This window comes from Sminthopsis crassicaudata, chromosome 2 (genome assembly GCF_048593235.1).
Source record: "Sminthopsis crassicaudata isolate SCR6 chromosome 2, ASM4859323v1, whole genome shotgun sequence".
NCBI classification, from domain to species: Eukaryota; Metazoa; Chordata; class Mammalia; order Dasyuromorphia; family Dasyuridae; genus Sminthopsis; species Sminthopsis crassicaudata.
Genome location: NC_133618.1, coordinates 456402283 through 456419050, shown reverse-complemented (window position 1 = coordinate 456419050; position 16768 = coordinate 456402283). Strand labels below are relative to the sequence as shown.

The 16768-nt window shown below is 37.9% G+C and overlaps 1 protein-coding gene across 1 annotated transcript in view; it reads right to left on the bottom strand.

Moving 5' to 3' along the window:
- Positions 1-1566: 1566 nt before the first annotated feature.
- The window catches only part of PAPPA (pappalysin 1), a 263111-nt gene continuing 247909 nt past the window's right edge, over positions 1567-16768 (bottom strand). The window contains exon 22 of the mRNA XM_074292900.1: positions 1567-7476. Coding sequence (XP_074149001.1) covers positions 7369-7476 — 108 coding nt within the window. The 3' untranslated portion in view covers positions 1567-7368. The remainder of the gene's footprint in view (positions 7477-16768) is intronic.

The window sequence follows — 16768 nt, the reverse complement described above, 5'->3', positions numbered from 1 at the left end:
TATATAATTGTAAATGCAATCATCATTATTTTTAAAGGTGCCCCTGGTAGATTATGCTAATTAACAAGAAAGCCAAAAATTTCATGTCTAGCTTTTTATTCTCATCTTGCTTGAAGCAGAATCCCATTTAACTTTTGAAAAAACTTGAGTTGGAGTCAAAAGACTTATACTTAAGTCTTAGGTTATCTACTCTCAATCTTAAATTTATATGTGCATCTATGTAAATATTTTTATGTTTTTGTGTGCCTATATTTTATATTTGTAAACTTTAAAGTTATTAGGAATGACAAAATATTTGTTTCAAGTAAGGTATAATTCTCCCCATTTATAGATGGAGCAATTAAGGTTTAGAAATGTTAGGGCATTGGCCAAAGAATATGGTGTTGGGTAGGGTTAGAAAGGAAAAATTAAACAAAACCCTCTATAACCCAATTCTCCTTCTTAGATCAGTGCTTCTTAACAATACACTTTTGGTCCTTTCTCTTTTTTAGCAAATTCTTTTGAGCCAAGGAGAAAAAGCAGATGGTAGCAGTTGTCTCATTGCTTCAACAATTCAATTTACAAGGCTCAGATAGATAATGTCCCACTGAAAGAATTTATGAATGTTTGTTGAGCTCCAGACAGTGATTTTTTTTAAAGCATCATATGCTTTAAAGATAGAGATATCACAGTACTAGGAGTGAACAAATGTGATTTTCCTCAAATAGAAGAGGGAAGATTCTTCAAAATACTGTATGTTTCAAAATACTGTATGACTGCACTTAAATTATTGGCAAACTTCTAGAATGTATTATTAAAGAATGGTTTGTGAGTGCTTTAGGAGGGATGCAAAATTATGTAATACTAGGATTAGTTCAAGGAACTGAGGATGTTTAGCCTAGAGGAGGGGAAATGAGTTTGGAAAGAGTATGGAAGCTATTGTCAAAGTCTGAAGGCTTAGCATAAGGAAGGGAAATTAGACTTTCTATACATGCTAATGGAGGGCAGATCTAGGAATCAAATCTGTAAGTTGCTGAGTCAGATTTTTGTTTAGTGTATGGAAAATTTCCCTTGTGATAAGAGGACCAAAAGTGAAATGGGCTTCCTGGGAGGTAGTGAGTTTCTCAGCAATGGAGTTCTTTCTTTAAGATGTTGATTGATGACTATTGGTCATGTAGTAGTAATAAATTACTTCTGAGACCCCTTTCTACTCTGAGATTCTGTGATGTTCTGATATGTCCCATGTCCTATTTTTAAAAAATGGTCTACAGCTGGATTATGCATCTATTACCTACTCCATCCCCCACTAGCCACCATATGCTCTGCCTTTCAACAGGCTGTGTCTACAATAGTTGTTTTAGAAACTATTTGATTATATGACTTGATTCAGTCATATTGTCAATTTCCCCAAAATATCTGTAGATAGGGCTTCTAAATCCAGGATGTTACAACCTTGGTTTCTAACTTTTCTAGTAGCTAAGGGCAAGAATCAACAATCATTTTCCCTACTCAGGTGAGAGTTTATTTGGGAGTCCATATCTATGAGATCATCATGCTACTGGGATATACAAAACCACACCAGGAAAGTTTTAAGCATACAAGTTATTATATATTTTATAATATAGAATTTTAAGGTATAGGAATCAACAGTGGCAAAATATTTCTGTCTTTGACAATTTTAGTGAAATCCAACCTGTATTTGAGACCAGGGGAAAAAAAGATATAAAACAATGCCATGGATACAGAATGTTAACAATCTCTCAAACAGCAAAACAGGACAGTGATGATTAAAAACAGTATTGAAAAAAATAAATTAGATGAACATTTGTGTAAATATAAATTAAAAAAAGATGACAATCTTAATAAATAAGCTATACTATTTACATCTTTATATATGGCTTGGAGACTTAAATTAGATCCATAAAAACAGACAAACAAATAAACAAACCCCAAAACAGGAGCAGCAAACGTACGTGCGTGAGGTACAGAATAAAGATTGAATTGTGTTTTGCTTTGGGTGTTTACTTTTTTCTCTTTTTTCTCTTTTTTTTTTTTTTAATTTTACAGTAGAATGTTCATGAAAACAGATCTTTAGCACTTGGGATATGAAGTGTCATTTGCCATAATTTCCAGAAGGTGCCAAACAGATTCCAAAATAATAATAATAATTATAATAATTATAACAATAATAAAAAGGTACAGTATGATACATAAAGATGGAAGAGCCATTTGTAATATGAATACATTTTCTCTAGACGAGATCACAGTTTTATTTGTAAATATTACATTTAAATATATATATACACATATATGTACAGGTATATTTATATACATGTGCATATATATATCAATATAGAGAGAGATATCTGCAGACAGGTAACTGATTACAGAGGCCCAATAATGTAATTCCTAATTATTCCAATTTCCCTTTGTTGACTGCTGGTGTGTAGTTCATCTAAGCTCCTTGTTTTTTGCACTCAGAAGGTAGGTTGTGGTTTGTAAGGAGCATGACCTCTCACTTTTTAGAGAAAATAGTTTAAATGACACCACCCGCCAATAAAATAAAATAAAATAAAATAAAATAAAATAAAATAAAATAAAATAAAATAAAGGATCTTAAATCCAAATAACACAGTCTATAGAACTGAAGTGTTGCCTGAAATTGTCTTTTGGCATACTGCTTCCTCCCCACTGAGCTAAGAAGCAACCTCACACTTTATCTCAAAATGTGACAAGCTGACTTCTGCCGGTTTTTATTCTTTCTATGGGAGGAAGTAATTGGATTTTAATTGGACCTCAGAGCTGGAGGACAAGCCAAAAATCAGAAGGAAAAAAAATAACAATAATAATAATAATGATAATGATAATAAACCCTAAATCTTCTAAAACACAAGCCTCTTTTCCCAGGTGACTTTAACTAGGAAATTATTTATTTATTTATTTTAACTTGGAAAGTAGGAAGAATTTACTCTCACCTCTCATTGGGCTCAAAGATTAATACTTGGAATGTGTCGTGCCTTTGTCCAGAAACAGCTCAAAATGCTTTTACAACCTCAATCCAAAACGCCCCACAACCCCCCAATGAGGTAGGTAAGAATTATCTCCATTTTATAGCTGGAGAAACTGAGGCATGGAGAGGTTTGTTTCTTTTTTCTTTTTTTAAGTGACTTGTTCATAGCAAAAACAAATAAACAAACAAACAAAAACTAGCCAGAACTGGTTAACTTCCTGTGCTCACATTTTAGAGCCATACTTCCTTTTGGCTTCTCTCTTTTCCACCTTTCAGCCCAAATGTTCAATTCAGGAATTGGAAAACATTTGAATAAAACACAGATAAAAAATTTTATTTTAGTTTGGTTTGGTTTGATTGTCCAAACTCAAACTTGTGGTATTACCTGTTTTGTTTAGCAGCATTTTGGGAAAACCAGACTGTGCATAGTCATTCTGAGTGCAGTGTTGAGAGCACAGTTAAATACTAGTGAAATACAGACTTTGTATAATGTAAAAAGCACAAATACAATTTTTCTTTTAAGATCTTGTAAAAATGAAAACAGCACCCCCTTGAAAACAAAATAAATAGCCATACTACCAAAGAGATAAAATGTTGCCTTATTTCCTGGGCCTACCAGAATGAATAAGGAAAAACAGAGCATTATTAAAAACTCTACTGTGTTTTCTCTTCTAGGGAACTCTATGAAATTGTGTCTAACTCACTACTCAGATTGCAGAATACATCTTTTCCTTTATGACACATAAAAAATATGTTTTGCTCTTCTTGGTTCTGGATCATGCAATTTTTTTTCTTTTTTCTTTTCTTTTTTCCCCACTTCTCTTTATTCTCTCTCTTCCATCTACCTTTCTAATTGTACAGATTTCTTACTACATATTTTTTATATATTTTTCCTTGAATCAATTGCAGCAAGAAACTGGCTTACTTTATTATTATTATTATTATTATTATCATTATTATTATTATTCTTTAAAAAAAAACACAGGTAAAACCTATAACAAACCGACAGTTACAACCAAGTATTTTTTTTTTGTTTGTTTTTTGTTTTTTTTCTTGGAACTGGAAGGGAGGTAGCTGAAATCTGTCTCAAAGTATCACCTTCCACAGCCTTCTCAGCCTTGGATCAAGGAAATAAGGCTAGAAAGATGGGGAGAATATTCAGACATCCTCTCAAAGCTGTAAGGATGAGAATTATAGACAGTAGGTTTACTTTACACCAAGCCTTACCATCTATGAATCTGTCTTCACCCTTTACCAAAATGAATTCCTCCAATCAGAAAGGATTCTCTCCTTTCTCTTCCCCCCAAAAGGTTGTTGGCACAAAAATGGGGGGGCTTTGTGTTGGAAAATTGAAGTGTGGCATTGGGTGTTCTTAATTCTTTCCAGGGTAGAAAAAGCATAATGCATTAGAATGCTAGTCATCCCTGTAATAAGAGAGCAAATACTTCATCAGACACTGATTGAAACCAAATTTTTCGGAATCTCAGGGTTGGTTGTCACGGTCAGCAAAGCTTCCGAGGTCTCTTCAGAAATCTTAGAATATATATACGAAATGACTTTAACAGAATTACACAAGAGTTAGAACTGAGTATCCAGAGCAGGCTGAGGAGCTTCTAAGTCAACTTGAAATTCAGTGGTATAAACAACAGGGTATTACTCCCTTCTCACATACAGAGAGAAATCTGTTTGATACTGCCTTTCTATTCTATCATCAGGTTAATATCTCCCCAGCTCTACTGTGCAAAAGGCCCTAGGCAGAAATTGAGGATGGGCAAGGCTGTATACCAAAAAACCCTCTTCTATCCCCCCCACTTCATTTTTGGCAAGAAAAAAAAAGTTCTTTCTTAAGGTAATTTCCTTACAAAATGACTTATTTGAAGGACAGAAGGATAAGTCTCAAGAGGTGTTAAGCTATTTTGCTGAAAGATTCCTTGGCCTTTTGGAAGAATCACTCATCTGATGAAAAGAAGGGAGAAAATTGGCATGATTGGCAGGATTTCCTCCAAAATACTTGGTTCATTCCTCTACTCCTTGCCTGTCCCACTATTTTAAATAGAATTAGAAAGTCACTTCAAGGGTTGTGGCCTCCTGATAAGAGACATCACCTTCCATATCAGCTAAATTCTAGTTAGAATTTAGCTTGTTGAAACTAAGATGTAGAAGTCTGGAAGGAGTCTCAGGTTGGAGAAGTTTGATAAAAGGGAAGAGGGCAGAATGTGGAATGAGCAGCAGCACATACATCCTGCAACCCACAAATCCTAGGTCTCAAAGTACAGATACTAGGAGGCTTAATATGTCCATTTTATTTTAATGCTTGACTATGCCTATAACACAGACTATGCTGAAGATGCCTGCCATTATAATTGGGGCTGACAGTGACCAGGTTCTGAATCTTAGCCCTGACATTTTTAGTTAAGAAACCTTGGTGTAGGTTATACAAGGACTGGATCTCATATAGTTTCTCCTTTTTCTATGCTTTAGGCTAAGATTTCTTGAGATTTGTCTTCAAACTTTGTGATACAAGCTGGTCTTTAGCCATCTTAATTCCATAACACAACCTACTCCACCTGAAGAGATGTTATTTGGTGCTAGTGGCTGTGAACCATTTGTATTTGAGGGTTGTGAGTGGGGAAATAAATGATGAGAGATAGACTAAGTGCTTCTAATGTACTTATGCCAACTAATTGCACCCTCTAAACCTAGAGATTCAGTCCATAAGAAATATAACAAATGATGCTTTCTATGCATTTCAAGGCAAGATACTATGGAATATAGAGTGATAAAACTGGACTGTGGGGGGGATGGAGGAACACTCCTCCTGATTCATCCTCTCTTTGAGTCTTACTGAGCCTGACTGAGGTGAGACTATTATGAAACACAGAGGGGGTTGGCCTCCTCTGGGACTGTGTTTGTTCCCTAGAAACTGGTCCACTAGCAAGTCTTTATTCAGGGCAGAAATGAATCCTGGAGACCAATGTCTAGCCAGGAATTGAATCTTTCTCTGGTTCCTGAAAATTTAACACTGATACACTCAGTTCCCAAAATGCTAACACTGTCTTCAGCATTCCTTACTCTGGTTTGAAGACCCTTAAAATAGATTTTGGAGTCTTTTTGCTTGAAAACGCCTGCTCTCTTAGGTCTAAAGGGTCTATTCAGGAGGTGAGGTGGGACATGAGCTCTCACCACACAAGCTAATGAGTGTCCTTTCTTTTGCCATGGGGTTAAGGGGGAGATAGTGGAGAGCAATGGAAGGCAGGCTGTGGGTAAGCTTTAAGGCAGACCATTTGGTTGTTTGGGGGTTGTCAACCCTGTCCTGACACAATAAAGAAATGAAACGGGTGGGATGTAGCAGCAGGCATAGCAGCAAGATGTGCTTAAATGGCAAGTTCTAGGGGTGGGCAAGATCCACTGGTTCTTTTTTGTTCTCTTGAAGAATAAGCACCCCAAAGTCTCTGAGGAGCCAAGCCAGCTTAGTATGTCTGCCAGGCCAGGCTGAAGGCTCTTCCCACCTCTCATCTGGAGCTTCATCCCAGGACTTTCCACTACTCTTTCTGAAGTGGAAGACTAATGCCCAGCAGTAGAAAGAATGGACAGTAACCCATTCCTCTTCTCTTGCACCCACTGCCCACTGAGACTAAGAAGTTCACCCCTCCACCTTCCAACTATCATGTGGCTTTCAGAGGACCTCTGTCCCAGGATGAAACCCATGCCCCCCTACCCAATACTTGGAGCACAATATACCTTGGCACTCAGCATTGGTCTAATGTGGCCTCAACAACTCCAGGAGTTTCAAAGCTGCAACTCTCCCATAGAGTATCAGCAGTGAGCACCAGAGAGGATTGTGTCTTATCCTTTCTTCTCTCCCTCCTTATTCTCTAGAGACAGACACATGGATATTATATATACACACATACATATATATGTGTATATATATACATATATATACACACACACACATACACACATATACATATATACATACACACATGTACGCATATATTTGTATGTATGTATATGCATGTGTATAGATCACATATACATATCATAGATAAAGAGCTCATTTGTAATCTCCATCTCAAGACATGCTGTTCCAATTATGTGGGCCCATCACTGCACACCACACACCATTGCAATACTTCCAAGTCTTCTGGACTTAACTCTGTTCTGTTTGGTCATTATGATGCGATTTGGTACATAACCCCAGCTTTGAGTCCTTCTTGGGCAAAATTAAAGGCAGACTGGTTGAATTCTAAGGGTCCCTGGGTGCAGAGAGGCCATTCAGTTGAGCAGCTAACAATAAAAACAATACCAAAAGGGATGTGGTGTCTTGTGCAGCCTGCCTTCGGGCTGGATGGTCTTTGGCTCCTCTTCATCTGTTGTTAGCCATGACTATAGGCCCGGAGGTCCTTTCGACTGTGCTCTTGGGCCTTTGGGTCTCGGCAAGCACAGTCTCCTTGTAGGTCACAGGACATAGGGAAAGGGGTCACCTGCAGGGGAGAGAGGAAAGGAGGAAAGTGAGTGGTGGAGATGCTCATCCCACGAAAGTATGCTTTGTAAAGCCTGCTGAGGCTTTGGGTAGTGACAGGATTGCTGGCAGCATCTCTGGGTTAGGCAAGGCTTTTGCTGTCTGGGTGGCACGATGCTCTGAGTCAGGGATATGTTTTACGCTTTAATTCCTCATTAAAGACTCAGATGAGAGGACTTGGAGGAATTTTACATGTTGTGGTGATTCCAGATAGGGGTAGGAATGAAGAGACAGACAGACTGAATTAGTGTGAATTAATGATTAGGAAAGGAAAAGGAAGGGGAAGGGAATAAGTATTTATATAGTACCTACTACAAATCAGGAATTGTGGTAAGCACATTACAAACATTATCTCATTTGATTCTGAGGTAGATGCTATTATGACCCTTATTGTATATGTAAGGAAACTGAGGCAGAAAAAGATTGAAAGACTTGCCCAGAGTCATTCAGTAGTATCTGAGGCTGAAAATGAACTCAAGTTTTTCTTAGTCCAGGTCCGGCTCTCTGTCTACTATACTACCTAGCTTCTTCTCACTAACCAAGGATGGGAGGGCAGAGTTGCCCAAGAGGAGAAATCTCTTTAATTCTAGTATAGTCTAAAAAGAAAAGTTTGCATTATTTAAAAAAAAATCAAAAAACCATTGAATTTAAGTCACAGGATGTGCCTTTGAATTCTGGCTTTACTACTTTGTGACGCTTGGGAGACTACTCTAAGCCTCAGTATCTCACCTATAAAATACAGAAGTTGGAATAAGTAATCTTTAAGCTCTTTTCAATCCATTTGAAATCTCCATGTCTCCTTTTCTCCCATCTAAAAAGCAGTGCGGAGAAGGGTCACATGGGAGAATCTATCTCTATCTAAATATAATGTTAAACTTGACTTTTGAATGGTCTAAGTTTGATTATAGTGCCTAGATGCTAGTATAAGGTGATTTCACCTTATTGCATCACCACATTTGCAAAGTGCATTCTCAAGAGTGTCTCCCATCTGCACACATGGAGTTAATGACCTCACCCCTCCCTTCCTTCTCGGGGAATACTGAAACCTGCTCAGATTTTCTTAGTGAACAATCTGCTGCTTTCTTGATCTTGCTCCACTCATTTTCTCTCTCCATCCCCTTTCTTTTCTCCTCCCTTATGCTGTTAACACACGTCCCTATAGTTAATTTCTGGGCAATGTATGCATCACCTCAATGGAGTTCCTGTTCAATAAGGATGTAGCTCCCTCTTCACTAATACACGAAAAATGTACTCTGCTTGGAGTCATCTTAGTTCCTTGCTTCTCTCATCTCCTACATGCATCAGCCTGTCTGCCTAGGGAGACTGAGTCTTTCACATTCATGTGGTGATGGAAGCTAGGGAATGTCTGGATTGCCAAATGGAGTACTTTATTGCATAACTCAGAATAAAGACTGTGGCAAAGAGAGTAGTTAATTCCAATCCATTCAAGTCCCCTGCAATGCAGAACTAAATTGCTACCCCATGGCAGAGGGAATGGTCCCTTTGGCCAAATCTTTTGACTAGACTTTTGGCCCCAAGGAAAATTTAAGAAAAGGAAGACCCTCTTTCACTAACAAGGTCCACACTGTCTCTAATGTTCCCATTAAAACTTTTTTTTTTTGTCTCAGAAGCCCTAGAGGCAGCATTGCACAGAGAAAGGGGATGAGAACTACATTTAGAGTCAGTAAACCTGGGTTTGAATCCAAACTCAAATCAATAGATATGTGCATATTTTTATTAACTTGGGATTTTAGGAAGCTGAGAGATAACAAATGTCAAGAAAACCATTAGGTAAGAACCAATAGAACATTTCTAAAGTCCTAAAAAGGACCAGGAAAATAATTCATGCTTTTCTTTCTCCAATGACATTCTTTTTGATTGCATGATCTAAAGCCGTCTTTTTGGTTTCTGAATGTGTTTTCTCATTTCTGTATTAAGAGCAGGGCAGCTTAGTGGTGCTATAGTACCCAGAGTACTGGGCCTGGAGTCAGTAAGACTCAACTTCCTGAGTTCAAATACAACCTCAGACACTCACTACCTGGGTGACCCTAAGCAAGGCACTTCATTCTGTTAACGCCTCAGTTGCCTCATCTGTGAAATGAGTTGGAGGAAATGGAAAATCACTTCAGTCTCTTTGCCAAGAAAATCCCAAATGGGGTCACAAAGAGTCAGATACAACTGAAAACTGGTCTCCAAGGAAGTGCATTGTTTGTCTGAGAAGTTTCAGAATAGGAGATGGAACAATAAGCAATTGGATGACAGGACTAAAAAGCAGCACAAGGATAAGAATAAGATAACAGAAGGCAATTCATTCAAATTCAGAAAAGAGTATGAGAAGATGCTGACAAATTTAGGGATGAGATGGAAGAGCTAGCAAAGTATATTCACTTAAGAAGCGTAATACAGTAGAAGGATCAATAGATTTGGAATCAAGAATACTCAGAATTAACTAAGTTCTGCTAATTTAATTACTTATGTTACCCCGAGGAAGACATCATAATTCCATGGGTCGGTTTCCTCATCTGTTAAATGAAGGCACTGGATATTTTCTGAATTTTCTTCTAGTTCTAAATCCTATGAACAAATGTATATTGGGCATCTACTATGGTTTGGTGCAAGGCAATGTTACTAACCTGAAAAGGATGTCAAGACATGCTCCCTGCCTTCTAAGAGCTTACAGTCTAATTAAGAGTTTGAGAAAGCCAATCTTATATGAAAGGCTAAATATAAATACATTGTATGTTTAAATAAATGCTAGAGCAAGAACAAAGTGGTGTAGCAAAGGTTGAGGGTGTTTGGAAGGTGGAGAAAGCTTCTGTCTTCCAGGGTAGTTAGGGAAGAAGTGTCATGAACTTAAAAGTGACTTGAGAGTAAAGTGACTTGAAGAGTAGGTGAAAGAAATTTCCATGACAAAGTAGGGAGAAAGGAATTAGCCAGGTGTAGGAATAGGGAAACATTAGAAAATGGGGGGTTATAGGTCTTAGAATTGGAAAGGACACCATCTAGTCTAACTCCTCACCTGACAAAAGAGGAAACTGAAGCTCAGAAGTTACTTGACTTACCCAAAGTCACAAAAGAAGTTTTTACATTGTTTTTCACAGTTAGCTCATTTGAACCTTGAAGAAACCTCATGAGGTATGTAGAATGGGCATTATTATTTCTGTGTTGTTGCCGAAGACACTGAGTCTTAAAAGTAAAGTCATATGATCTAAGGCGAGCTTCCCTGCCCTCCCCCCAATATTCCTTGCTGACTCCTCAATAAACATATTCAACCCTATTCCCCAAATTTAGGTGTAAGTGGAGCTGGGTTTAAATTTTGAGATTCTTGCCAAACTTTACAAAACTGCTCCTGAATAGGCATCTGGAGGTAATGGAGGCTAGACAGGGAAGATTCACTTCCTGCAAGAGCTGTTCGAATAAAAGCTAATTAATTTTTTAGGCAAAAGCTTTTTCTTCCCCCTTTATTGACCAAGTCTGAGTTCAGGAGTTGCTGTTTCTCCAACCAAAATACATGTAAGGACTGACTCCTCAACCTGTGTAATCAATTCAGGAATGCAGCCTGATCAACAGAAGTGTGAACTCAGAAGGTCTTGGCTGTTATTGTGAAACAGGTAAGGGCAGGATTCTGATTCAGACTCCAGCAGGCAGATAACAACCTTGGGAGTGGAGAAGTAGAGAGAGAAAATAGGCATGAGAACAATGAGTCACAGGGTCATTGGGCTGGAAGCAACCTTAAGCCAAACCACCATATTTTACTAATATGTGAAAGCACCTTGCTAGCTAGACACTGGGGATTCAAAGTCAAAACAAAACCTGGTGCCTTCCCTGAATGAGCTTATATTCTACCTCAAAAGGTATAGAATTGTAACTTTGAAGTGACTACAAAGCTTGCAACAATTTTAAAGACCTGAATGTTGGTAGGTAACACCTACCTTTGAGTCAACACTAAACTACCATGTCCCCATTCAACCCTTAATGAAATACTGCCGACATCTGGCAAGTCTTCTAATTTGACTGGAAGTTTTCCAGGATTTCTTCTGCAGCAAGGCTTCTTAACTTCTTTTTGTAGCATGGACTCACCATTCGGCATTCTAGCAGAGCCTATATACTCCTCCTCAAAAGAATGTTTTTAAATGTGTAATGAAATACATAAAATCACAAAGGAAACCATAGGCTAGTGGTAATAAAAATGTCTTTTCTTCTTATATAAGTTTGCAGAATCCAGTGGGCTTTAGCTTAAGAATCTCAGCTCTTCAGAGATTTTTGCAATTTCCAGCACTAAAACTACCTTACTGAGAAAAGTATAAAGACTGCAAGGAGCAATAGGATAGGATTCAGAAGACTTGAGTTCTAGCCTTATTTCTATCCCTAAGGCAATCAAGGAAGGCTTCATGGAAGAAGTGGGACTTGAACGAGATGGTGACTTGAAAGTAAAATAACTTTTAAAGAATGGAAAGGCATTACAGATCTTGTGAACAACAAGCAGAGAAGGGGTTGGAGAAATGTGAAGAAAAGAAGCTGACTCTTGACAGCAATGCTACTTGAGGGATAATATGATTTTGGAGACAGAACAGTGCATTTAGAGTTATGAAGAGTTGAATCCAAATCATGCCATTAGACATTTCCTGGCTGTATAAGTGCTCTGTGCCTCAGTTTCCACTTTAGTGAAAAGAAGGTCTTTGACTCAATGGCCTCTAAGGTTTCTTCTAGTTTCTAAAATCTATGAACTTATCCTCTCATTGGAATAGAAGATTTTATGTATGTTTTTGAATTCAGACAAGTCAGTTCCTCTTGTGTCATCATTTCTTCAAATAGGGTGCTGAATTAAATCTTTTCTAGCACTCACAGTCTATGAACCCTTAAGAACACTGCCTCACTGAAGCTTTGGGAAATATTCTTTCACAGCTGGGGAATATGGAAAAAAAAAAAAGGACTACTTTTCCTTGTCAAGAATTAAGGCAGGGGTGAAAAACCTTTGCAGAGTCAAATACTGATTAGGATGCTAACACCATATTCAAATGTCTAGAATATAACAGCACCACCTTTTAGTAGAGACAGCATCCAAATATAAGTCAGGAGCAATGCCAGTCAAATTACTGCCATTTGCTAGCTGTGTATTGCTGAAAAAATTCTTTAACCCTTCTCTTCATTTTGCACATCTGTAAAATAAGTGATTGATGACCTTTAAGTAGAATAATAGAAAAAAAATAGTGTATTTTGAATCAGTAGATCTGGGTTTGAATCTTAATTCTGCCAATTATTGCACGTATAATTTTGTACAAAATGCTTAAACTTTCTAGAGCTCAATTTCCTCAAGTATAAAACGAAAAGACTGAACTAGATAATACCTTATATTAATGTAAGTTTTTATACATTAATAGATATGTGATCTCATTTCCTCCAATGGTATGAAAGAGGAATAATCCATGTTTTCTCAGCCTGTGTAATTCTTGATAAAATTCCCATAAAAATCCTTCATTGAGGATCTTTCTAATATGCTAGAGGCTTTCTTCAAAGTCTTTTAAAATATCCCATAGATAGCAGGGTCTCATAAGACACACTATTAACCTGTATCCTTTGCTCTGGTTTCAAGAAAGCTCTACCTCCCTTGACCATTTATAAGCAGGAAATTATATGTGCATATAGTATGTAAATTGAAAGTTTTAAAGGATATTGTTTTTTATTCAATAAATTAAGCAAACTAAAACTTAATTGAATTTTTTAAAATCCACAATTACACTTTAATTAAAAATATATAAACATTTGGAAAGGATTCATTTTGGTTAAATTCTTCCCCTTATTTGATAATGCAGAACAACTTTTCAGCTTTAATTTTGGACAATAAGACATTTTTGTAACTGGGTGCTAATCGCCAGCTCCATATGCCATAATGAGATGGTTGGTGGAATTTAAGAATAGAGAAAAGCAAAAGTGACTTGCTCATAGCCACAGATTCAGTCTCAATTTCTTGATTTGAAAAATAGGAATGCCAATAAGGTACAATCTCCCTCTGAAGGTATTTATCGGGAAGATACCTTTGTAAATCTTAAAGAGCTATGTAAATATTAGTCACTATCATTCTAGGATCCCAATAAAGTAAGGACTTTATTCTGAGAAAAGAAGAACAAAAATATAGCAGAAGCCAATGATTTTCAAAGAAGATAACCATGGGTCTTCTTAGACATTACTCTAAGCTTATCCTTCACATCTGGGAGTATGAAGGAAATGCCACAGGGTTTCAAAAATGCCATGATCATAATCAGTAAAGAGAAGTAAGTTGCCAAAGTTGACAGTAGTAAACAACTCTGGCCGCTCTACTCTGTAGACCCTCTGAATTCTGGCTTGAATCATTCTGGAACCCCTCTGGTACCATCTAGTCAATTCCAAGTTTCCAGAAGTGCAAGGCAGTCTGCAGAACAAGTAATAGAAGAGGGGGAGGAAGGTGATGAGGGAAGAGGACCACATGCTGGGAAGAAGCATGTCTGGAGATTGCTGTCAAAGCATTTTCAAAACTTCCCTGATGTGAACAACTCTGAAAGTATGAATAACAACTCCCTCCCCCCTTCCACGGTCTGTGCTTGTGCTTCAGTGTGTATCATCTTCTGAATGCAAAGGCTGTATCAAGATAACTAAGGCAGGTCAGGGCAGGGAGTTCTCACTTAATTTCCCTTCATTTGACATCCTTTTCAGGTAAATGCTGATGGATCACTTGAGGAGGAGGAGGATGCAGGAAGAAAGAATTTTTCTTTTCTTGGCTTCTTAGTATAAGAATGATTCTCACAAATCCAATATATATGTGTGTGTGTGTGTGTGTGTGTGTGTGTGTGTGTGTGTGTGTGTAATTCCAAGAGCCAATAGGTCATATTAGGTTAAACTGAGAACTTCAAAGGTCCTGGAAAAAAAAAATCTTCAAAGTTGGTGGTTAACAGAAACAGAGGACTGGGGAATATAGTATTCCCACATCTTCCTGTTTGGAACATCAGGTTTGAGGAAGAGGCAGAATTAACTCATGGCTGTGGATTCAGCATTTGATTTAAGGATTAGGAGAAACCTCATGAACATCATCCTTAGAGTCTTAAAATCAAGAAGAGTGTTCAAGCATAGTTTTATGGGGAACTCTCTAAAGCTGGAAGAAGCCCATTGGACTGGGATGACTTCTGTGCTTTAGAAGATCCAGGCATCATTTCATTTTAATTCTTCCCTGTGAGTAGAAGCTGAGAGGTGACTATCTATAGTGTATAAGAGGCAAACTTCCAGCATATATAATAATGTCTAAGGAGGAGGAAGGAGGATATTGAAGGATTTGTAAAACCAGTGACAGGTGGTAGCATGACAATCTCAGTATCTTTGGAGAGCTCCATCACCTTGACACCACCCAGGCCTCTGCCAGCATTCCTTCTGGAGTTTCAGAGTCTGAGAGCTCTGGGCTTGCAATGAGCCAAAGATGGTTGCCAAACCGCACAGAGTACAAAAGCCACATTACTCTGCTGCTCAGCAATCAGCCGCACTTCCCATCTCCCTGCTACTGATTGTGAAAACATGAATGCAATTAGTTGAAATAATTACCCAAGATTTAATAGCATGATAGACCACCCCAGGGCTGCAGGGAAATACCCTGCTACTTGGAGAAGGGGGTAATCGTGGTCAGATCCTCTAGCATGTAAGGACTGGAGGTCACTGAGTTCTTGAGCAAATGCCATCTGGGAACCCTCTTCTTGGGAGAGCTGTGCCATGGGATAGCTGGGCTTTTTGGAACCCAAGGATGTCTCCCAAGCCAACACAGCAGTGGTTGCTGCTGCTTTTAATTTACCCTTTTGTTTAAAAAGAAATCCCTTGTCTGGGGGCCATGGGATTGCCAGGTCAATATGTCTCTAGATCCCACCCAAGGCACTAAAGGCTCAATAAACTCATATTAAAGTCCAAACCTTGTTTAGAAGAATCTAAATTTGTTCATATCTCTATCCCACCACTCCCACATAAAATTCACTCCTAGAGCTTCAAGAGCAACATGATTGGAGTTGGAAGGGACCACAGATATCACTTGTCACATGACCCTTTGGAAAGTGAACAGACACATTTCAAGAATATTGTAAAAAAAAAAATTCCTGTTCATTTACAGGTTGAATAAGGTGACCTCAGCTAAAAGAGGTGACCTGAGATCCATGCCTGAAATTCCATGACCACTTATGTTCTTACAATATATAATGTTCTTAAAAAGCTTATATGGAGCTTTCATTTACTTTTATTGAATTCTATCTGATTATACAATTATTGATGTCATAATACTCCATCCCCATTTCCACCCCTGTATATAATTTCCCTGAGGGCAGAAGTGATTTTCCCCCCCTAATCTTTATAAATCTTTCACTGAGCATGACACCCAATTTATAATAGGTACTCAATAATTTATTTAAAAAAAAAATCACAGAATCACATAATGCTAGAACTGGAAGAAAGCTTAGAGGTCGTCTAATTCTTTTATTTTATGCATAAGGAAATTGAACCCACATACAGTTATTTGTCTAAGCTCAGATGTCTACTAAGAAGTAGAGATGGGTCTTAAACACATGTATTCTGAATATTTTGACAGAATTCTGTCCACTATACCAAGAGGTACAATCACCAAACAACTTTACTTGATCCACACAGCCTCTAGCTAAAAGACAAGGTACATGCTGAACCTTTTATAATCTTCTGAAGATGAGAAGAGAAACAAGATTTCATGGAATCATGTTCTAACTTTTCAGAATACCAGGAGATCAAAAAAAGGGTAATGTCAATGTTATACTTCAACCCCTAATGAACTAAAGAAGAAGTTTCCAGTTACAGTGGGATATGTTCCTAAAAGTCTCAGAGCTATTTCTTCAGGAGTGTACCCATAGTCTCTCAGATCACTGGCTATTTGATTAGAGCATCCTTAGACACTGCTCAGGAACTGGGAGAATGACAGTGATGAGAGCTCTTTCCAGGGATAGTTGAGAACATCAGTTTTATGCCCATCTCTGAACACCACACTCTGTGTGCAAGGCCATAAGCACACTTAGTCCAGTACCATCTTCCCACTATTGTTTATCTGTACTCTGCAATACAGAGTTATTGTTCATCTTGCTGTTTCCTCATACAAGAGAATCTCTAGAATCGAGGAATTTTTACGGGTTGTCCCTGATGGTTGAAATTCTTTCCCTCCTCACCTCTGCCTCCTAGCTTCCTATAAGTCCCAACTAAAACCCCAACTTCTATAATAAGCCTTTACC